This window comes from Vipera berus, assembly GCF_964194415.1.
Source record: "Vipera berus genome assembly, chromosome: 1".
In the NCBI taxonomy this organism is placed as follows: Eukaryota; Metazoa; Chordata; class Lepidosauria; order Squamata; family Viperidae; genus Vipera; species Vipera berus.
The window spans coordinates 229,557,180-229,580,571 of NC_138202.1; the positions used below are offsets into that span (position 1 = coordinate 229,557,180).

Here is a 23,392-nt window from a genome sequence, read left to right on the forward strand (position 1 = left end):
ACCAGCTCGCAATTACAGTGACATAGCATCTGCAGTCACATAAATGCCATTTGCTACCTTCACTGTCAGTATCAGAGCCTGGGGTAAGACAAAACCTATGCAGCTCTAAAGATGGCTTTTCCCTTTAATTTTACCAGAGGTTTTCTGAATTTACAGTTTGAGACTTAGATTTGGCTCCAAATCCAAAGTGGCTCTACACAAAATCCCCCTGTGGTAGAACCTATCCTACCAGCAATGATAACCATGGAGGACCATTTCAAGGCATTGTGAACAGTCTGGTGGTTGTAGTGGTTGGTTCTTGCCAGCTGGAAGTTAATGTCTCTGTAAATGGTCCGACTAGTAAACTCAACAAAAGGAATCCTCAAGGCAATTAAGTCCCAGCAGGCACAACTTTATTGGGTACAGCATCTCAGAAATGAAGAAGCAAAACCAACTCTGAGATTTCCCATGCGAAAACTTGCTTAGTTAAACATTGGATTCCTGCTCCCCACCCACCGGGTGTTCACATTGTCCAATATTAATATTTCTTTTTGTTATGGGAACAGTTCACTTCTCCATCGAGCACCTGCGGCAGTCTCCTTGACATGGTGCAGGCTCTCATGGTCTGTGAACGGCTTCTTGGCATTCCATTCCATTCCCTCACCCCTTTTCTTTGGCAAGATGATGAAGCTAACACGCATTGTAGCAATCCAATCTCTCTTAAAACCTGTTGAATGTCTGTAAAACCTGATCATGTCAGTAACTCTGTTCAGCCAAGCTCCTCAAATGCTTAATCCAACAAAGAGGAATGGTGAGCAGCTCCTACTCACTGGTAAAGCAAGTGAAAAGCCAATCTCCATCAGTATGGAACTGATCGTAGTCAGGAGCTTGAGCACTGCATGTAATTGCTTCCATGGGCCATTCATACGTGGAAGTGAGTCGGCCTAAGCCCTTTATGGAACTTGCTCTGCAAGTGTGAACAACAGATCACCCCCAGTACAACTAGCTACATGCATGCTGACTATACAATTTGTTGTAATTTCTGAACAAGACTCATGCAGAAAACTGTCTCCCAGCATAAATAAACTCATTTTTGGTGAGTTGTTGCTCATAATAGCTGATTGGAAGTGCTGATTAACAAAAAAGTAATTAGTGGTGAATATGTTCTCTTCAGGTAGATTATTATACACCAATAATATCAACTCTGAATGGAAAGTGCAGTCAATAATTATTGATTTTTCTGCCCAGATTAGTTACTTGCAATTGATTATGTATTTTGGAGCATATCTTGTACTTTTTTCATATCTAAAGCAGAAACTATATATTGGTGAAAATAATGAGTAGAAGTACAGGAAGTCCTCGACTTATGATCATAATTGGGCCCAAAACTTATATCGCTAAGTGAAGTATTTGTTAAGTGAGTTTTGCCCCATTTTACGACCTTTCTTGCCATAGTTGTTAAGTGAATCATTGCAGATCATAGGTTAGCAACACGGCTCCTAAGTGATTCTGGCTTCCCCGTTGACTTTGCTTGTCAGAAGGTCACAAAAGGTAATCACATGACTCCAGGATACTGCAAGCTCGTGAATCAATTGCCAAATGTCAGAATTTTGTTCATGTGACCATGAGGATGCCACAAGAGTCTTAAGTGTGAAAAACTCATGTCACTTTTTAGTGGTGTTGTAACTTCAAATGGTCACTAAATGAATTGTTGTAAGTCCAAGGCTACCTGTATTTAGTGAGACGATCAAGCAATATTTACATGGTCTTTCTTTATAGCCAATAATTACATCCTCCACTGATCTTTCTTCCCAAGACCCAGTGCTCACTGGGAATTTTTCCAGGCAACTGGAAAAAGTAGGCAAACCTTTCCTCTTCTTAACAGAGCTCTGCATGAGACAGACATAACTTCCTATATGAAAAAGACAGATTCAGAAAAGCATTGAGGAAATGTTTTCTGTACAATTCATTGTTCACGACACTTTATAAAATACTGGCCCCTTTCAGGTTCACATGGACCTAAATGCTTTCTGTATCTGAACTGATGAGATTGTGGAGATACAGAAGAAGTTAAGCAGCTTTCCCTGAATAATCTATAGCAGAGAGCACCAAACCTTTTGGTTTGACAACCTGGAAAGGAAGGCAGGCACAGTTATACGCACATGCGCATGCACAAGTGGGCCATGAGCAAGTGCAATTGGGCCATGTGCGAGCACATGCACATACAGGGACACATGAGTGTGAATGCCACAAATGGGGTGGCGCTAATGCCAGTGGGATGCTTGGGGTGGGGCGGCGCTAGTGCTGGTGGATGCTCGGTGTGGTGCTAGTGCTGGAGGGACGCTCGGTGCAGCGTGGTGCTAGCACCAGTGGGACACTAGGGGCAGCACTAGTGCTTGCTGGACGCTTGGCACAAGTCAGCGCTAGCCAGTGGGATGCTCAGGGCGTCTCTAGAACCGGCGGGATGCTCAGGGCAGCACTAGTGCTGGTGGGATGCTTGGTGTGGGGCGGTGCTAGTGCCAGCAGGACACTCAGGGGGGGGCAGTGCTGACGCCAGCGGGATGCTTGAGGCAGTGCTAGTGCCAGCGGGACTCTCGGAGCTGGGCAGTGCTAGTGCCAAGGGAAGCTCACAGCAGCGCTAGCACTGAGTGTGGGGGTGAATGCATGCACACACAAGCATGCACTGGTCATCCCTTCATGTGGCCTGGTGGCCAAGACGCCACGGCCTGATAGTAGGCTGCAGCCCACAAATTGAGGATCCTTGATCTATAGTAATTAGCATGTTCAATTGCATTCATGATGCCATCACCTAAGAAAATCCAGTATAAGGAACATGATCTGAACATTTCCATTTTGGCTTTTAAGGGACATTTTCTTGATTCACCACTAGGCAAAATAGATATAATAGATATATTATATAATCATAAATCTTAAAATGGGAATTTAATTTTACAAATAGACACTACAAGGGCATTTTTTTTCTGCTGCAACAGAAGTACTTACTTGTCAGAAAAGGGGGCACAATTTATACTGTGATTTTTTTTACTTTCATTTCCAGTCCATGATTCTAATCCAAATTTGGCCAGTCACAGATGAATCTGCATGAATAGCACTACCTCTCTTTTGAATGGAGCTGTGGGAGAGAGTGATTAACACTGCCACTGTACAACCACAACCTTTCAGGAAGTTTGCACAGTAAAGCAAAATTTGCTGCCCTAAACATCCTCCCTAAAAAAAACCCCATCAACACAGCAGCAGTATTAAATATCATTTGCTCAAAATGAGAAATTAAAGTTGATTACAATGACTGTAATGTATGTCACAACTATAGGAGGGCGCCACAAATTTGCAAAATATGGCAGGCTGCCATTTCCCACAAACTCTTGGAACAAGATAAAGTCCTTCATATTCTTAACAGATGTCAGGCATAGTAAAACGTTGCAAAAATGCTACTCATAGCAAATCCAGTTTTGGCTCTCGGTTCAGAGAATAATGATTTGGGGAAAAAGAAAGAATAATCTGCAGAAATAAACTGTACAACAGGCCACACACAACGATGGACCTCATAAATTGCTGCAAATATTTATGAGACACTAAAAGCTTGATTAAGAGCTAACAATGTACTTACTGTCTTTAAAATTCTGCAGCCTATTGTATCCAAGACGGTTAAAAGTATCAGCTGTAAGTAAAGCAATTAAATCCCTTAATCCACTTTATTACCCATCAAACCAAATGCAATTTGTCCATTATTCTCTTTTTACAATCCAAGATAGGCAGCAATGTATGATTTTACATTACTTCTTCTTGCACTGCGGGTTAATCTTTATCTCAGTGGCTGTGCTTTGGTGTTTCTCAAGTCTAATTCTAATACACTTTTTTCAAAATAGGAGATGGACCGTATTGTGCCCCTTTTCATGGCATTTTAGCATAGTGAGGTTTTCTTTGAGACCAAGAGTTGCAGTTGATCACATAACAGTGGTTAAAAGAGCTTTGAACAGAGACAGATTATTTTATTGATTTTGTATTTTGCATATATTTTTCCAGAGTTTTATAAATATATCATCTAGTACATGGACAAATATTTCCAGAAGCGTACACATATACAGTACATTTTAAGCAAATATATAAAAATAAAAATGGAAGGAAATTGAATAAAGTCCCAAGGTATTTTAAAAGAATCACCATTATATTATGACCATATATTTCCTGAATTAGACAGGGATGGCTACTTCCTATCATTTCTCACTGCCACTAGCCAAGCTGCTTTGAGTCTGATCATGTTCAACACATTTGAACAGTCCCATGCTGCTTACACATAGTTTGGAGTCCAACCTGCGCATTGATTTATTATGTGCCATCAAATCAGTGGGGATTCTTAGTGATTACCTCCAACTTGGTCCTTCAGAGGTGCTTCCATCACAGGTCCATGCCTCTTGCTGCTAGTGATTCTCTTTTCTTCTCTTCCACCTTTCCTAGCATCAGAGCCTTCCCTAGAAAGCTAAGCCAAACATAACGTGTCTGAAATAGGATAATTTGAGCCTGGTCATTTATGCTTTGAATGAGAACTGGAGAGATTGATTTGTTTGATGATTCACCTCTAACATCAAAAGCATCCATACTCTTTCTATCCTGCTTCTTCAAAGTCCAACTTCCTTACAGTGTCACACGGAAAACTACTGTCTGCACACCTCTGATCTTGATAGTATAGACACATTACGGCGTATGAATATTTTCCCCCCCAAAGGCATTTATGGCTGCTCTACCAAGTGCTAGATTGTGGCATATTTCCTGATTGCTTGTTCCTTTACTATTGATGTGGAGAACTCATCGCAAGATATGCTCAGTTCAAATTCAGTAGCTCTACATTACATAACAGCATGCCTGCTCAGTTCAGTTCATCTCAAACTTATCTTTTTAATTCATGTAGCAAGCCTACTTCATTTGTGAGCAAATAAGTATGTACTTTTGTTGGTAGAGTGCCATGATAGGGAAACATATATATTCTAAGAGCATCACATCAGAAGTTGACCATGAGCTGATAAAGAGAGGCCAAGGTAAGTTGCAATAGGCACCATCCAAAGACCCCAAGGGGTGGGGGGAAATCGTTTAGCAATTCAAGTGAAGGCTTTCTACTTTGGTCTTTCAATTTATTACTGCCATTGGTCTCATATTAACCATAGTGCTACTGTTCCCTTAAGATGATTTTTTAAAAATTTTTTGCAATATGTTTGTTTTCTGCAACTATAAACAGGAAAAGCCCACTGATGGATAAATATTTAACTTTTTAAGAATGCCACCATTTCTTTTCCAGTTCAAGCATTGAAGGAAGCTCGAGCAACTTTAGAACTGGTTTTCTTGTTCAAAGCTCTGCAGATGAAGTTGCCAGCTTCCATAACTTTGTAAAGATCCACACCCTAAAATTGAGGAAGAGACAGGAGAAAGAAACCATTTAAAAATATGTTTATTCATATATAACCACTCAAGATATTCAGCCGCAGAGGAAAACAGCATGCTTTATGTTAATCGTAAATTCTTCATCAAATTCTCCATATCGTGAAAACATTATCTGAATGCTTGTCTGTCTGACCTTCTATATTTTAGTGCCTTGCAGCATTCTAATACATTACGTCCCCAATGCTTTTTAAGAACTACATCACATACCTTCAAATTATAATACTTCAGAGAATTTAATATGGGCCTGTCTCTGAAGTTGGTTCAAAACTTGCAGTTATATTGTCTGAATGGACCTGAATTATCCAAACTTCAGAGTGATAATCTTTTAAAATTATGATTAGCTTTGTGCCTTCAAGCTAGTGTTGACTCCTGAAGACTGGCCGGATTAATCCCTGCAGTTTTCTTGACAAGATTTTGGAAGTAGTTTGCTCTTGTCTTTTTCCTAGGGCTGAGAGTCACTGGTCCAAAGTTACCCAGCTGGCTTTTTGTCTCAGGTGAGACTACAGCTCCCAGACTCCCAGTTTCTAGCCTGGTGCATTGATTACTACACCAAACTGGCTCTCCAGTCTGATAACTAGGAGAAGAGAAACACAATCATATTATACATGTGCTCTGGAAACAACAGTGTTAATACTGTTTGGGCCTCAGTTTAATTAAAAAAAATTGGCTCAGACCCTTACTCATTGCATGCAACCAGAACATCTGAAGATCCTGGTGCTTGATTTGAAATGCAATAGGACCACTTGGTGGTGGCACCCTAAATGTGGCTATTGTTGTGGCCAAAACAATAACCTTGTGAGGTGGATTGGGCAGAGAGAGAGTGACTGCCCCAAAGTCATCCAGTCGACTAAGGCAGGATTCAAATTCACAGTCTCCTGGTCTCTAGCCTGGCACCTTCACCGCTAGACCAAAAGTCTAGTTTTGTCTAAAGTCATTTGGCAAAAGGCCATTTCTATTTTAGCTTGAGATGGAGGAAAGAGAAAGAATCCTGCTACAAAAGAAATGAACTTCTTAGGGAATTTAAAAGCAGCATCTTTTTACTTCAGATTCAAACTGAGATCCCTTACACACTTCTATTTGGAAGTAAATTTATTGAATATATATCTAGGCACAAAGTAAACCGGCAAGAAATCTGATGAGCAGAGACTTCTGCAAAAACAGTACTGTTTTGGGATTCTAATATTCTTTTGACTCATACATGTTACCCTTAAAAAAATGTTTCAGCACCTTAAATCCAATGTTCACTTGCCAGATGTTCACTGAGCTGACCTTTGCAAAACTAAACACAACCACGAATAGATGCTGGGTCTGAACTTTCCCAAAGTAAACTGATAATTTGATCTAATCACTGTGAACCTTGTTCTAAACGAGGAATTAACTGTGACTTCAACACTCAGCTCATCTGAAAGTTCAACGGCTTTTAAAAGAGGGAAAAGATCCATTGTGTTCTTTAGCAGCAACCCAAGAAAGAACATGTAAATGAAAATAATATAAACACTGGGCAATGTTTAATTTTAGTAAATGGTACGGTATGTGCTATCAATAAATAATTTGGTGAGAAAATAAATTCTAAAGTGTAGTATTCAGGCAATAGTAAGGATTAAAACTGTTTTAAAAAGAGTTTTATAATTGCTTGGGATGGAAAACTAGCCAGATGTACATATAAATTCACACATATATATATACCGTATATACTTGAGTATAAGCCGAATTTTTCAGCCCACTGAAAAAAGTTATTGACTCGAGTGTAAGCCGAGGCTGGAAAATGCAGCAGCTCACCTTATGGTCCTCTCCAGAGATCTTCCCTCAGCAGCGGCCGGCAAAGTAGCTCGCACGCGAAACAAGCCCGGCAGAGGAGCCGGAGCGGCGAGCAGAGGCGCCCGGCCCAGATCCTGCAAGGCCCAGCCGAGATGCGCCCCCAGCAGCGGAGCTGCTCCGGCTCCTCTGCCGGGCTTGTTTTGCATGTGAGCTACTTTGCCTGACGCTGCTGGGGTCGCGTCTCGGCCGAGGCCTTGCAGGATCCGGCCCGGGCGCCTCTGCTCGCCCTCAGCAGCACCTGGCCCGGAATCACATGCGAAACAAGCCCGGCAGAGGAGCCGGAGCGGCGAGCAAAGACGCCCGCCCGGATCCTGCAAGGCCCCGGCCGAGACGTGCCCCCAGCAACGGAGCCGCTCCGGCTCCTCTGCCGGGCTTGTTTTGCATGTGAGCTACTTTGCCTGACGCTGAGAAGACCCGCTTGGGCACTCGGGTTGGTGTCAGTCTCCGCAGGCCCTTCTCGTTTCCAGGAACGTCAAGCGCGCTTGGCTCCCCACCCCCACGGCAGGGCAGGGCAGGGCAGGGCAGAGACTTGCTCGCCCTTCTGACGGTCACTTTGCTGGGATAAAATGCCATTTCTGGCTCTGGGTGTGTAAATTGAGAGGCAATCTGGATATAAATTCTAACTAGCACCCGAAGTTGAAGTCATTAGAGATGCGTCAGGCAAAGTAGCTCACATGCAAAGAAGCCTGGCAGAGGAGCTCGCCGCTCCGGCTCCTCTGCCAAGAAGAGAGTAGAAATCCCTATTTTCGGAGCCGAGAAGAGAAGCGTGGCTACAGCAGTCGCTGAAAAATCCAGCAGCAGAGTTCCGCAGAGGAATAAAAAGCATGAAGAAAAGCAAAGGAAACGGTGAGGAGGAGGAAGAGAGACACCTTGACTTCGTGCAACTCTCTCTGGAGTAACCGTCACAGCGGCTCCATCGTGTCCCCAAGGTGCAAAGCTCCTCCTCCCCATGCCTTCCTCGGGAGCCCTCGGGGCTTTTGAGAAACTCTTTCCCGCTGCCTCGGCATCAGATTCCGCCGCCGCCACCGCCGCCTCAGCTGCGGACGGCCAAAGGCCCAGCCTAATCAGCCGCCAGTCCCCAGAGACCCGAGAGCTGGCACATACGGGTCTGCCACACGGAAAGCAGTGAACAGGGTAGTTAAATATGGCTCTTCCCTGCCGCGTTCTCAGGTTACCTTGGCGTCCCACCATCGCCACGGCGGAGAGAGAGAGAGAGAGAGAATTGCGCACGAGCGAGCCCGAGCTAGAGTTCCCCCCAAGGGGGCGGAGAAAGAAGAACTCTCGGAGCGTTTCTTTCGTAAATACGCGCGCAGGCACACACTCGCCCAGCCGCGCACTTCGCCCAGCTTCTCGCGGGGAGTTTGCAAGCCCTTCATTTCTCTTCAGGGCCGTCAGAAGGGCGAGCAAGTCTCTGCCCTGCCCTGCCCTGCCCTGCCCTGCCCTGCCGTGGGGGTGGGGAGCCAAGCGCGCTTGACGTTCCTGGAAACGAGAAGGGCCTGCGGAGACTGACACCAACCCGAGTGCCCAAGCGGGTCTTCTCAGCGTCAGGCAAAGTAGCTCACATGCAAAACAAGCCCGGCAGAGGAGCCGGAGCGGCTCCGTTGCTGGGGGCGCGCCTCGGCCGGGGCCTTGCAGGATCCGGGCGGGCGTCTTTGCTCGCCGCTCCGGCTCCTCTGCCGGGCTTGTTTCGCATGTGATTCCGGGCCAGGTGCTGCTGAGGGCGAGCAGAGGCGCCCGGGCCAGATCCTGCAAGGCCTCGGCCGAGACGCGACCCCAGCAGCGTCAGGCAAAGTAGCTCACATGCAAAACAAGCCCGGCAGAGGAGCCGGAGCAGCTCCGCTGCTGGGGGCGCGTCTCGGCCGGGCCTTGCAGGATCTGGGCCGGGCGCCTCTGCTCGCCGCTCTGGCTCCTCTGCCGGGCTTGTTTCGCATGTGATTCCGGGCCAGGTGCTGCTGAGGGCGAGCAGAGGCGCCCGGGCCGGATCCTGCAAGGCCCCGGCCGAGACGCGACCCCAGCAGCGTCAGGCAAAGTAGCTCACATGCAAAACAAGCCCGGCAGAGGAGCCGGAGTGGCTCCATTGCTGGGGGCGCGTCTCGGCCGGGGCCTTGCAGGATCCGGGCGGGCGTCTTTGCTCGCCGCTCCGGCTCCTCTGCCAGGCTTGTTTCGCGTGCGAGCTACTTTGCCGGCCGCTGCTGAGGGAAGATCTCTGGAGAGGAGCATAAGGTGAGCTGCTGTATTTTCCAGCCTCGGCTTATACTCGAGTCAATAACTTTTTCCATTTTTGGGGGGTAAAATTAGGGGTCTCGGCTTATATTCGAGTCGGCTTATACTCAAGTATATACGGTATATATAAATAAGATTAGGAGAAAAAATATGCAATTCCTTTGTAACACAAATATACCTATTCTGTGGAAAAGTCAATATCCCGTCAGATTCCTGCCCTAGAATACATTAGTGTGCACTGATTTATTCATTTATCAAATCTATAGAGGAAGTCCTTGACTTATGATTATAACTGACCATAACTGACCATACTTTCAGTTATTAAGCAAGACAGTTGTTAAGTGACCTTTGCCCCATTTCACAAGCTTTCTTGCCACAGTTATTAAGTGAATCACTGCAGATGTTAAGTTAGTAACAAGATTGTTAAGCGAATCTGGCTTCCCCATTGTCTTTGCTTGTCAGAAAGGTCATCACATGACCCCGGGTCACTGCAACAGTCAATAAATATGAGCCAGTTGTCAAATGTCTGAATTTTGATCATGTGACCAGGGCGATGCTACAACAGGTATAAGTGTGAAAAATGGTCATGTCACTTTTTTTAGTGCTGCTGTAACTTCGGTCACCAAATGTCATGTTATTAAGCCGAGGACTGCCTGTATAGCCTTTTTATACATGGTGTAAAAGAGAGTAATGCATTATATTATTTGAAATCAATAGAACAGGCATGACACATATGCTATTTCAATGACCCTCAATTCCAGCAATTACACAGAATCGAATAGATATATGGAAATTAGCTTACTGTATTGATCCCCATGCCATTAAGCATGTATATCACATCTTCTGTGGCCACATTTCCAGTGGCACCTTTCGCGTACGGGCAGCCTCCTAAGCCCGAAACAGAGGAATCCACAACATGAACTCCCATCTAGAACACAATGACAGTTAATCAAAGATATTCCATCGGAAAGCTAGTCCCCAATTCAAAATGCTCACTAGTGTACCCTGCCTACAAAAATGGTTAAGAGCACTTTCTGTAATCCACATCTGAGCATGCTTTCCTTATTGTACTAAGATGCCATTTTACTCTTATTGTACTATTGTACTTTAACCCTGACCATAGGTGGCTTATTTTAGATAAACATTCAACACAGCTGCCATGCTGTGCCCATACCTCTTTCAAAATAAAACATGCTATATCTTTACAAACTGATTCTACCAATCAGCATGGACTGATCAGATAACAGCTTGAGATCCTCTACTGCAAAACAGGAATTTAAAGTCTCACAAGAGGAAAACGTGACATTGTTCACATTTCCAAAATCTAAGGATTCATAACTATAGTCTGAATTCAAGACGCAAACAAAAGATAGGTGTTGTAGGTTTAATCTTCCATAAGAGGCATTTTTCAGGTATCTGTGAAACAGGTCACCCCCAATCAGTTGCAATCTTTGGCATGTCTCCTCTATTACAGTTAAGGGAAATTGATTTCTTGGTACACATAATGGTGAATGTATTCTTTGTGTTTAAACTGCCACACACTCCAGTTATGCCATTTATAAAATACAGTCATAGCATCTGGACAATTTTCACTGGGAACTCAATCACTATTATCAAGGAAGCTCATAAAAATTAATTTGACACAGGACTATTTACAACTAGGAACCTAAAGTACTAAAATGGATGTCTCTGAGATTACAATTAATTTCCTCATGTTCAAATATAACATAGCCAACATTTTTATGAATGCAGTTCATGTATGGATAATAATACATTATAGAACTCATTTTACACTTGTAGAGCAGTCTTACATTAATATAACTCAAGGCATACATCACACTGATGCAAAAGGCAAAATAAAAACTTTACACAAGCCCCCAAATACTGAATTATCAAAAAAAAGCCATTTGTCAGACTTATCTACAGTGAGAAGCATTTTTCTGAAGCTAAAGTGGGCATGGAAAATAGATTTAGAAGTTTATATGATGAAGCATTAAAATAATACCCCATGTTTTTTTTTAAAATGTAGGTAGATTAATATAAATTCTAATCATAAAACCAGGCAATATAATCAACAGAAGCGCATTATAAAAAGCAATAAGAAAAAATGCATAAAACTGAAAAAGCAAACAATAAAAAATTAATAGCAGCAAGAGGAAAAGTTATTAAAATGCACAAAATTAAATTACATATTATAGAACCAGTTCCACAATAAGTACCCAATTAAAAGTGACTTCAATTTGTCACTAAATAAACAGAATCCAGGTGACATTAACTGCTTCTACTTTAAAATCCATATTTCAAATGTGTTTTCCCATGAGATCTAAGGAGCTACTGTTTGAAATATATAAGTCTAAAACATCTATCATTATACTGAATAAGTTCCACTGATCTATTGACACCAAGCTAACCACAAAACCTGATTGCTGAATAATATTGTTTTGTAATACTTTCAGCTGTTTTGCATTCAATGTGTATTATCAGCTGCTAGACAAACATTGGATCCGCCGCTTCAGAAGCTTAAATTCTTTGCACATTTTATTGATCATTGTCACAGACCATTTATCATTCACCATTGATTGTCTGGGTTTTTGTCCCTTGGTGGACTGAGGTTTTTCCCTTCAATCTATTTTCTGCAGGAAGAATCAAGTATTGTCTGCTTCCGTCTCAGTTTTAGCATCATGAGGACAGAAAGCTCTGAAATGAAGCCATGTATACTAGTGCACAATTTCCATAATAAACTTTACTTATACTTTTGGACCATAAGCATCTCTTTCTTTAAATACTCTAAGAGCACTGTCTCCAAAGTTAGATTCTACTCCCGCAGGCATGCTCTGCGAAATTCACAGAGTAAATAGAAAGATGCCAACAAGGGTTAAAATAAATTACTCATTCAGTCTGGAAATACAGATAGGCAATGCTGACATTAGGCACTGCTTATCTACAGAAGTAACTAGTGTATATACTAGTGCTGCAAGCTCAGCGCACAGGAATTTGGCTGATCAAGAGCTTTAGATAAACAACTTTGAGCCCACTGGAATAAAAGCAGTAGCCAGCAGAATAAACACTCGCCTTTAATTGTTTTTATTTATAGAATGAGAAACAAATTGTGTACTTGACAGTTTTGATATAAAAAAGTTTAGTGTAAAAGATTTGACAGGATGTTAGTCAAAATGCACTGGGACAAGTCAAGCATCTCTCCTTAAAAGCACTGAAGCAGCCACATTCTCCAAAATGTTGAGTGCAACTATTTTGAAGATTTTTTTTCCCCTGTGGTCTCTAGGCATAGTCATATTTTATTTTTTTTATTTTTTTGGTATTGGTGGTGATTCCAGTGGATGGAATTTCTGTGCATACATATTAACATGTTGACAACCTGCCAGAGGACATAGTTGTGCTGATGGTTCAAGGAGCATTAAACCAACTTTGCAAAGTAACCCTACTGAATGCTTTGCCCAGAGATCATGAAGAAAAACTGGGTCTGATACAGCTTAAACCCAGACATGAAAATGTGCATAAAATTCTGAATCAGACACTACCCAAACAAATTACCTTAGGGGGCTATATTTGTATCCTCTTTGTAATTTAGTGTTAATTTCATACATGCAAGATGTACATGAAATGAGAGTATAATTACTTTTTAAAGGGAAAAGTATTCTTTTGCTAAACACTTGGTGGCACTGTTGCCTTAAGCTGGGCTTTCTTTGCTTGATAAATTCTGATAACAGGAAGATTATATTTAAGATTTTGAGTTTACTTATTTTTAAACTAAAAGTTAAGTCACAGTAAAAGGTGGTTTTTTGTTTTTTTTCAAAATTTCTAAAATATCAAATTGGAGTATATGATGTATTTTTATCTGCTCAAGCCTATTAGGGCAATGAAAGGATAATTTATTACAAACTTAATAAATGCATCTTTAAAAAATACATCATTACCGGATGGAATCTACCTTACTGATCCCATGGTGAGCACACAATTGGCAAAGCAGCTTTCTCAGGATCCTGACATGGCTTTATTAATCTTTAGCTGGATCAGGCATGCAGGTTTTAAAGGCCTAGCATTCTCCCAACCAAGAACCCAACATGGCAGCTATACTCCAGCTCATAATAGCAAGTAACTTTCTTTCCTTAAAACCACAATATGTTTTCGCCTATAAAAGTGATCATATCTGTGTTCTGAAAAAATCCTGGATAATGAATGACTAGAGCAGGGGTGTCAAACTCGCAACGTCACATGACATGTTGCAACATATCATGACTTTTCCCCCCATTGCTGGCAATGGGGTGGGCGCGGTTTCGGCATGACGCATCTGGCCCGCGGGCTGGCAGTTTGACACCCCTGCTCTAGAGGGTGGCCAAGAGCTAGAATTATTGGTATCATTGTTGCCATCTTCTGGCCCTCTTAATTTTTGCAGCCAACATATGGTATCTCTACTGCTGAAGGCCAAAAACTGTGAACTCCAAGATTACAACTTTAAGGACAGTTTTTTGCCCTTTGTTTATTAGGTTTTCTTTGAAGGTCCTGACTCACAGGCATTTGGGCAAATTGCCTTTGAAACCCACAGATTTGCAGTATGTACTGAATCAAGGCTGTCCAATCTTTGCTGACTAGGGAATTTTGGGAGTTGACATCCACAAGTCTTAAAGTTGCCAAGGTTGGCCACCCCTGTAGTAAAAGTTCTGCTGTTTCCAGGATTATTTTGTCTAATAATGAAAACTTGACTGTAGAAAAAAACATTCTGGCAAAGGCTGCTGATCACTCCATTTTGGACTATGTTTTGGATAATATAACCAAGAGTTTAGCTTCAAAATATTAAATTGGCTCATAGGTTTGATCTTTTTTTCCTGCTTTACATCGCTGCATGGAACATAAGGCTAGGTAACTTTTATCATTCCCCCCCCCCCCATGGTAATGTTCAAACTGTTATTTTGCACATTAGGTCACAACACCATTCATTCAGCAAACTGTGTAACTGATCTGCATGTACAATACGCTCTGCATACATCTGGGAGGAGACACCTGTGATTGGTTTTGCAGTTTTCTACTCATGAAAACAATTAGTTGATCTACAAAAAAACTAAGCAGGGCCAAATCTGATTGGTCTTTGGATGGTGAACTAGCAGGAAATCCCCAGACCGAAGGCAGAAAAAGAGAAGAAAAACAGGCATTGTTGTCACTTCTGAACTATTATCATGAAGCTCTACTGGAAGAAAATCTTACTTAAATCAGGCAACTCCTTTTTTCAAGCTCCCCAGCAATTAAATCAATTAAACAGTTCATCAAGCTACATATGAACCATCTAGATCTGTCTAGAACAGGGGTCAGCAACCTGAAACAGTGAAAGAGCCACTCGGAACTGGTTCCCTCACAAAAGGAAAAACTGGGAGCCGCAAAAAATGTGTGCGCATGTGTGTACATGCGCACATGCGCAGAACAGGGTTTGACTGAAGAGTGGAGCCAAGGCAACTTTTTTAGTCCCACTTTTTTTTTGGGGGGGGGACTGCACGGCAGAGGACTGGGAGCCGCAGGAGACAGCTGAGAGCCGCATGCGGCTCCGGAGCCGCAGGTTGCAGACCTGTGGTCTAGAACTACAGAAAGGCCGGATAAGTTACTATTTATATTTACAGGTAGTGCCCTTAACAGTTATTTATTTAGTGACTGTTTGAAGTTACAATAGCGCCGATTTACAACTGGTCCTTACACTTATGACCATTGCAGCATCCCCATGGTCATGTGATCAATATTCAGGCACCTGGCAACTGGCATGTATTTACGTGGTTGCAGCATCCCGGGATCACGTGATCCACTGTCTCCAGCCTTCCCAACCAGCTTCTGACAAGCAAAGTCAAGGGGGAGAAGCCAGATTTGCTTAACAACTGCACAGGTCACTTAACAAATGCAGTGATTCGTTTTAAAAAAAGTTGTGAAATCAGGCCTGACTCGCTTAATAACCGCCTCGCTTAGCAATAGAAGTTGTGACTCAACTTGTGGACATAAGTTCAGGATTATCTGTAATTGCAATGCCATGATTTGCACATCTGTCCAAAGCTAGGTCCCACGAAGTTCAGCGGGACCAGACTCAGTAAACAGATAAAAGACCTGCAGTCTCCATCACTTCATGCTGGGGAAGAAGCTCTACTGTTCTGCAAACAGTATTAACTGAGCCTTGTAAAACAGATCTGTAACGTTGTGAGGACAGAAGTGCCCCATTACTTCTGTCATTTAGCCCATCCGAAGAGTAACACAAGTGACCGGTCCTATATTTAGGATCATTTTTCTTTTTGATGCCAGCTGGACTCAGAGACCTGCTATTTATCATTATAAAAATATAAAGCCAAATGTCCCCCCCCTTTTTTTTTCTTTTTCAAGAGCGCCACAGATTAACAGGTTAGAATGTTTTCCACATGTGCGTTTTACTGTCAAGAGAATATTAAAGCCGTTTTCCAGCTTCCGTAGTTCAACCAGATGTCCACCGATCCCACGGTGAGAGCAACACTGGCAAAGGAGCCTTCTTCTGACCCCGGCATTGTTTTGATCAAGGATCACTTTAAAGGTATAAAGGACCATTTCTTGATGAGATGCGTAATGTTTTTCAGCCCTTTCCCCTGCAATTACCCCAAAGTGCTGACTTGGTTGAACTACTGATAGGCAATAGTATTTTTGAGGATGCCTCTCACACTGAGCTGTAATTGCTGTTTGTGTTGGCCCCAGAAAGGTACAAATTTTGTTTCCAGTGTACATTTCCGGACTCTGGTTTCAGTAATACCAGCATCGGATATGGTCCTGGGCACATGTTTTGTTGTATAAACGTTTGACGACCGTTTCCTTTGTCAATCTCTACCAGCTAACCTCTAATTATCAAAGACCTCAGATGGACAATTTCAAAAATATTTTCTAGGGCTCCACCAATTGCTTTCCTTTCGCTGATTTTTTCTTTTCTTTTCTTTTTTCTCAGCAAGTCAGCCTGTCAAATGCATTTAAACCAGAATTCGGTCTTTGGGTTAACTTCAAGATCATTTACGCTAGTACATAAATGAGGTGGGATGGCAGTAGGCTGCAGCGATTCCATATTCTTCTGCACTGCACTAAACCAGCCTTCCTTCACCTGACAGCTTCCAGATGTGCTGGGATTACCAGTCACAGTATGCCCAAGCCAAGATGGCTAGCAGCCATATTGCTGGGAGTTCTGGAAGGGGAAAGAGTCCCAAAACATCTGGAGAACTCTAGGTTGGGTGGGGGGGCTACACTAAATTATTGACACATGAGAGTGAGATGGGTTTTTGTTATATTCCCTCTTTTAAAATTTTCCCTTCGCTCTTGTACAATGTTTTGTAATACAGTTTACTATTATTCCATCATTACACAAATATTGTGTCAGAAACCACAAGTCAAAATGTTTTTTTCTTCAAACTCTAGCATCTGTTTTCTTGCTTTTGAATGCATTTCAAAACCCCAATTATTTCAATGGGGAACGTAAAATATACTTTTTTTTACAATTTAAAAATACAGCTAGCTCATAAAAATGTTGTTTCATATTTCCTGGGCTCCCCAAAGAATGTTTTTTAAAAGTTGGATATTTGTTTTTTGCACTGGCATGATAAGAAAATTGAGGGTTTTTAGGTTCGTACAATTTTGTTTGATCCAGCCAATACCTCCCTCTTGGTTTCAAGTCACACTTTAAATGGGAAAGAGTGTAATAGTGAAGATGTTAAAACTTATCTCTTAAAATGTGAAAATAGTTTTTCATGAAGAGAAGCGGGATATTGCTGTTTAGTATAATACCAGAGAAGCTCACACTGAAGCAACTGGATACAGTCATCTTGAATTGGATTGCAAGAAAATAACATTTATTATAGCAGCAATGGTTCAACAGAGTAAGCAAGCTACTTAAGCCCAGGGAAGATGTGAATCTCTTCCACTTGAGGTTTGTAAAGAAATGGAAAGGATGAGAAACTCAGACTTTATAACAAGTACAGAATATTGCCAAAGCTTAGACATGCAATGCACTACTGGGAGATTTCATTCATCAAGAATATAAGCCTGTTTTGGTGGCCCACCACTGAACTAAGCCTTCTCCATTCAGTTCAACCTCTTTCTTCAAGGCCATTCAAGGATTTCTTGAAGACTATTCAAGGGCTTATCTTTCCCATCCTCTCCTTCTTCTCTAATGAATAAAAACTCGTCCCCAAATACCGTTTCTGCATTATCTCCTCCTCTGCATTGTTCAGACACTGTCTATTTTCAAGGAGTGAAAGTGAGCTCTTTTCTATCTCAAGTTCCCCTGGCTGTTTTATCCTTGACGCAAACTTAATAAATGATCACCGTGTCCAGTCCTATTTATAAGTTTGTAAAAAAATGAAGTTGTTATTCATGCCTCTCAATACCTCCTCTCCTTACTACCGGTATGTGGAGGAGTAAGCTGGGCTGAGGGGGGAGTAGAATTCTCTATGGCAGTGTTTCTCAAGCTTGGGAGTTTTAAGTGTGGGCTCCAACTCCCAGAATTTGGAGCTGGGGGATTTTGGGAGTTGAAGTCTATCCTTCTTAAAACTCTGAAACTTGATAGATAGATAAACTTTATTGCCTTCTTTTTTTTTTAACTGTGGGCACAATGGCACACATTAAAAATGAAATTTGGTTGCTTGCTCTCAAAGTGTACACATACATAACACACATTTAAACATACTATATACAACATATGTATAGACCCACAGCCTTACATATAAATAACATATAAATATTAATCACTGTTGAGAAACACTGCTCTATGGGATTGGCAACTCTGCTGATCACTTACCACCAAACGGAGAGCGCTACTTGCCTTTAAGCACCTAACAAGCAGAATTTGGCACCAACTCTTCCCTTGAACTAAATTCCCTGGCTTACCCAAGGAATTTAGAGGAAAAGTAATGTACCCAACCTTATTCTTATTATGGGTGGCTAAACGCCCTGGTCAGAAGAACTTGAAAAACTTTCTTAGAATAGGAAGTAGATGGGAAGTAGATTCTGTAGCCAAGCTTGCTCTTGCACTGTTATAACTTTGGCTGATAGGGTCTAACTATGCCTTACTAAATATAATAAATAAGGAAGTCGCTTGAAAATGAAGAGAGAGAGAGAGAGAGAGAGAGAGAGAGAGAGAGAGAGAGAGAGAAATCCCCTCCCTTGCATCTGTTTCATTTAAGGATACTCATTACATTGAGCACTGATCCTTGGTCAACCCCTTGTTTTTTCTCTCATCTAGAAATGATGGAGCTTATTATCACACATATAACGTGCTTCCACCATGGAGGCATTCCATCTGTTTGAAATTGGAACATTAATAATACATTTTTCAAAGTCAGTGGGACATACTTATTAGGAAAAATGCTACAGCACCACTTCTGAACAAAGAAGCCAGATTGCAAACCACACATGCAGAGATTTAGACCCCACCCTAGGGGAGGAAGAATCTTAGAAGACGTTTTATAATTGCGTCTTAGTTTTTACAGACCATTAACTCAGTCGAAACCCACTTGGCCAATGGAGTGCTGAGAGCTACCATTGAATGTTTGTACATAAGTCCAAGTTTCTTTACTCTTTATGAAGTGCAAAATGATTTTTCAAAACCAGCCCCCCGCGACGGGAAAAATCCTTCTGCTAATGGAAAGCAGGCAATGATAGATGGATTTTGGCTGACTACAAGGAGCTGAAAAATGCAGAGTTACATATTTAATTAGAGAAGCTGAAATGGAAATGACTGCCAGTAGAAAGCAATTTACCAAAGCCCAAATGAAACTCTGAGTATATATAAAAGCTATCTAAAATGGTGAGCCCAAAGTCATCTCTAATATCTCCCTTTTTTCTTCAGTGAAGGCGTGGCTTCTGGATTTCCACCTCTAAATGGCACATAGTTCTTATACCTAGTTGACATGGCAACTCCCCTGCCTGTTTGACAGATGCTTGTTAGAAGGTTACATTCCAAAACATGAAAACAGTAGGGAAAAATTACTGAGGTTTTGAACCAGTGCCAGCTCTCTTCTTATTCTCAAACCGAGCACTTGGAATCAGGTTGTACACGCAGAATGATGCATAACTGCTGCCAAGTTTCTGCAGTTGCAAAGTATTGTGCTAAACTTAAGCTTCTTGTCAACACTTGGTTTAGCTCCCTACATCCATTCCAACCCCCCCCCCTCTTTCGAGCTCCAGATTTATTGTCAAATGCCAAGGCTCACAAAACCTACTCAGGTTGTCAGTCCAATTCACACCAAATTCATGACCCTCCAGATACTGCTCAACTACAACTCCCAGCACTTCTTACTATTGCCCATGGGTTTTGTGTTCAGCAGCATCTGAGGAATAGCGGTTGTCCATCGTTGGCTTAAGGAAGTGGCTTAAAAACAATTCAAATAAGCTAAATAAACTAATCTTTGCCCACTGATTGGTTAATCATACCATGTCAAGCTTCAGGTTGTCAATTTCTTGATGCATCATATATTTCATCCTATCACAGTGGAATTTATTCTCTCTCTCTCTCTCTCTCTCTCTCACACACACACACACACAGAGAGAGAGAGAGAGAGAGAGAGAGAGAGAGAGAGAGAGAGAGAGAGAGAGAGAGAGAGAGAGAGAGAGAGAGAAACAGGGAGAGAAAAAGAGAGGAAACATATTTATGTTTCCCTTCCCTGGAGTGCCAATGTCCCTGTAGATATTATTATTATTAATAAAAGAGAATATTTGTAGCTCAGGGTTGAAATGAGGGGTCCTTGGTGCTGAGCTTGGTTGTTTTCTTGCAGACATTTCATTACCCAAACTAGGTAACATCATCAGTGCTAACAGTGATTACATTGCCTAGTTTGAGTAATGAAATGTCCGCAAGAAAACAACCAATTTTAGAGAGCACAAAGACCCCTCATTTCAACAAACAGAGCACGAAGGACCTGTCATTATAAAGTGCCTAGTTATACAAAGAATGATGTAAGGACTTAATCAGTTGCAAAGCATTGACTTGCCATAAGAGTTCTTTATGCTCTGGCTTTCACATATCAATTAGACTAAGACTTCAGGTCACCATTCAAGTTTCACAGGTATTCCTTTTTTGTTAGGAATATCATGTGAACATAATTTTCTAGCAAAAAACAAGACAGTCCATGCAGATTGCCTCACTGAGAAAATAGAAGTCTTGTAAGAAAATGGAACAACACTGATAGTTTTATATGAGGCAGGAATTAACAGGGAAACCAGACTGTACAATCACAAGCCCCTTAAATATTTCTTACAAGACTTTTAAAGCAGGAGTATGTTCAAATTCAGGTACAGACTTCATGAATGAATGGATGAATGAATAACATCTGAACTTTTATAAGTTCCTATGCCTGAACACTGAAATCTTATGAGATATAATAATTACGAAACATTTCAACCCTTTAATCCTTTAATTGCAGAATTACAATATACCTTTTAAGGTGTTGCAACTGTTTTGGTACCTGTAAGCACTACATCACTGACCCTTGCCTGAAAATACATTCACTTATTGTTATTAGATATTTAAACCCTTTTTAAAGTGCCATGTTTTTGTTTCACATGTTCTTTTTCCCCATAGTTAATGCCATTAATGAAACATAAACTAGAATCAGTAAGAGAAGCTCACAATTTATTTCTTCTAGAGCATCGAGTTAAGAACATTAACAAGATCTTTTTCAGAGACGTTACTTTGAATGAATTCCATTTGCTGGACTCAAGAGCCCATGTGTATTTTATAAAATAAGCCCTGTTACACATACTGCTTTCGGGGGGCCCCGAAATTTTCTTTGCTTACACACACACACACACACACACACACACACACACACACGTGTGTGTGTGTGTGTGTGTGTTTTCTGAGGTTTTCGCGGGTGTTTGTATGTGGATCTTTGGTCATTCGGGTTTTTTGCCACGTAGAATTGAAGGTGTAAGAGCAACGTTTCGACGGAATCCCATCCGTCATCCTCAGAATGAAGGCTATTGCTAAGCACATTGATTTGTGCTTAGATTGTAAGCCGCCCTGAGTCTTTGGAGAAGGGCGGGATATAAATGGGATTAAAATAAAATAAAATAAATAAATATCCCTTATTAATAACGGATATCCAAAAATACCTGATCTGTATTGTTTATCCCACTATTCCTATTTTTTCTAGTTTAGTAGTGGAAAACTGGAAATCTCATCTTCAGTTTCAATGGTTTTATAAGAAACATGTTAAAGAAGCAGAATCACAGCAGATCAAAACTTCCTGGTATGATTTCCAAACAGGAAGCTCTTTTCCATTTACCATTTGCATTTCTTTCCAATATTGTACATAACATTTCTGTTCATATTACCATTAAAACTTTTAAAAAGGAAATAGACACCACTAAAAAAGGAAAGAAAAGAAACAGCTCCACAAATATTTTCCCTTCTTTTCCTGACCTTTTTCTATTACATTCCTCCCCCACCGGCCCAGCAACAAATTGTAAAATTTGGAAGTTGTATTGTTGCTTTTTGTCACTGGTCAAAGCCAAGATAGCATATCAGTTACACCCGGCATTCAGTGTCACTGGGTTGGCCTTGAAAAAGACCCTGAAGTTATGTTCCTCAGCATTCTCCTACAGCAGCCATGCATTACTTACCATCTTAAGATGTGATTTCATGTGCTTCTGATCCCACCAATGTCCTGTAGTACATTTTAATTTTTCCATACCATAATCTACTCCCATAAGAGGATCTTTCGCTCACCACTTAGCCCACAATATAGAAGGCAAGCAAGCATGGCCACTTGAAAAAGCAATCCCTTTTTGGGAGAAATCCCGTATTCAGCGGTTTAGATATTACAGAGAGAGACAGCCAAGAGTTACTGGATTTTGAAGAGCACTCATATTAAGGTCATAAATAAATGGCCAGCAATCTGTCTTTGCTTGCTTGCTAGAGCTGCTGGAAGCTGACATTCAGAAAGTTTTTCAGAGAGGCAACAAGAGGGAGACGATGAAAAAGGACTAATTTCCTTCCAAGATGCGATTGGCATGAGACACGAAGCATGTAACACCACAAATTTGCCCCTCTCCTTAATATGCTTTTTGATTAAAAATTTCAAGATAACTCCGAGATGTCTCTGCATTTTACAAAAAATACAAACAATTTGTAAAAAAAAAAGACAAACATTTTGTAAACAAAAATCTAACGTTTTAATTAACTCATCCACGTATGTGTGCCCAAGACCTAAAACAAAATTACACATACCTGGTACTTGAAAAGAGTGTCAATTCCAGAAATCAGACCCAAGAAGGTAAATGACAACTGACTATTAGAAAAGAAAATGTAATGAAAAGGCAGCTACTCTACTATGCTGTAGGGCACAACATTTATAGGGAAAAAAATAAAATGTCAACAGAAAGCTGCTCCTCAATTTGAATAGGAAACAATATCTATTTTTTATAATTAAGTTAATCAGAAATTTCATGTGTAAACTTCTGAATATCTTCCTAATTTGTTTCTTCTGATAAATTAAGCAGATACATAGTCTTCAGAGATCTGAAAGTTATTTTGAAGACAGGCAGCTGATGATGATGATGATTGATGATGGTGTTGAAGGGGCTTTAGGAAATAAAGCAAGGGAAAAGCCACCCAATCTTTTCCTGTCCTATATTTTGCTGTTGTTGTTGTTATTGTTGTTTCAAAAAAGGAAAGAAAACTGCCCTCACTGATTTTTTTAGAATAGTTTCTCAGTTCCAAACATCCAAATGTCATTTTATTGTGTCCCGTGACACTACAATTTCTGCTTATTTGTGAAAACCATGGAAGACTGCCTAATGTCCTTTATCTTATTTTTGTTCTGTTTAAACTCTTGAACTTCTGATTTATATTCATAGCACAGATACAGACACACAGACACAAAATTATACACGGGTGACAAATATCACCTTTAAGTGCTGT

General features: G+C 41.2%; 1 protein-coding gene across 1 annotated transcript in view; it reads right to left on the reverse strand.

Moving 5' to 3' along the window:
* Positions 1 to 5,291: 5,291 nt before the first annotated feature.
* Positions 5,292 to 23,392, reverse strand: part of HMGCLL1 (3-hydroxy-3-methylglutaryl-CoA lyase like 1) — a gene marked incomplete at both ends in the record, with an annotated part of 55,690 nt that continues 37,589 nt past the window's right edge. Inside the window, 2 exons of the mRNA XM_081326247.1 lie at positions 5,292 to 5,393; positions 10,277 to 10,402. Of these exons, the coding sequence (XP_081182373.1) occupies positions 5,292 to 5,393; positions 10,277 to 10,402 (228 nt within the window). The remainder of the gene's footprint in view (positions 5,394 to 10,276; positions 10,403 to 23,392) is intronic.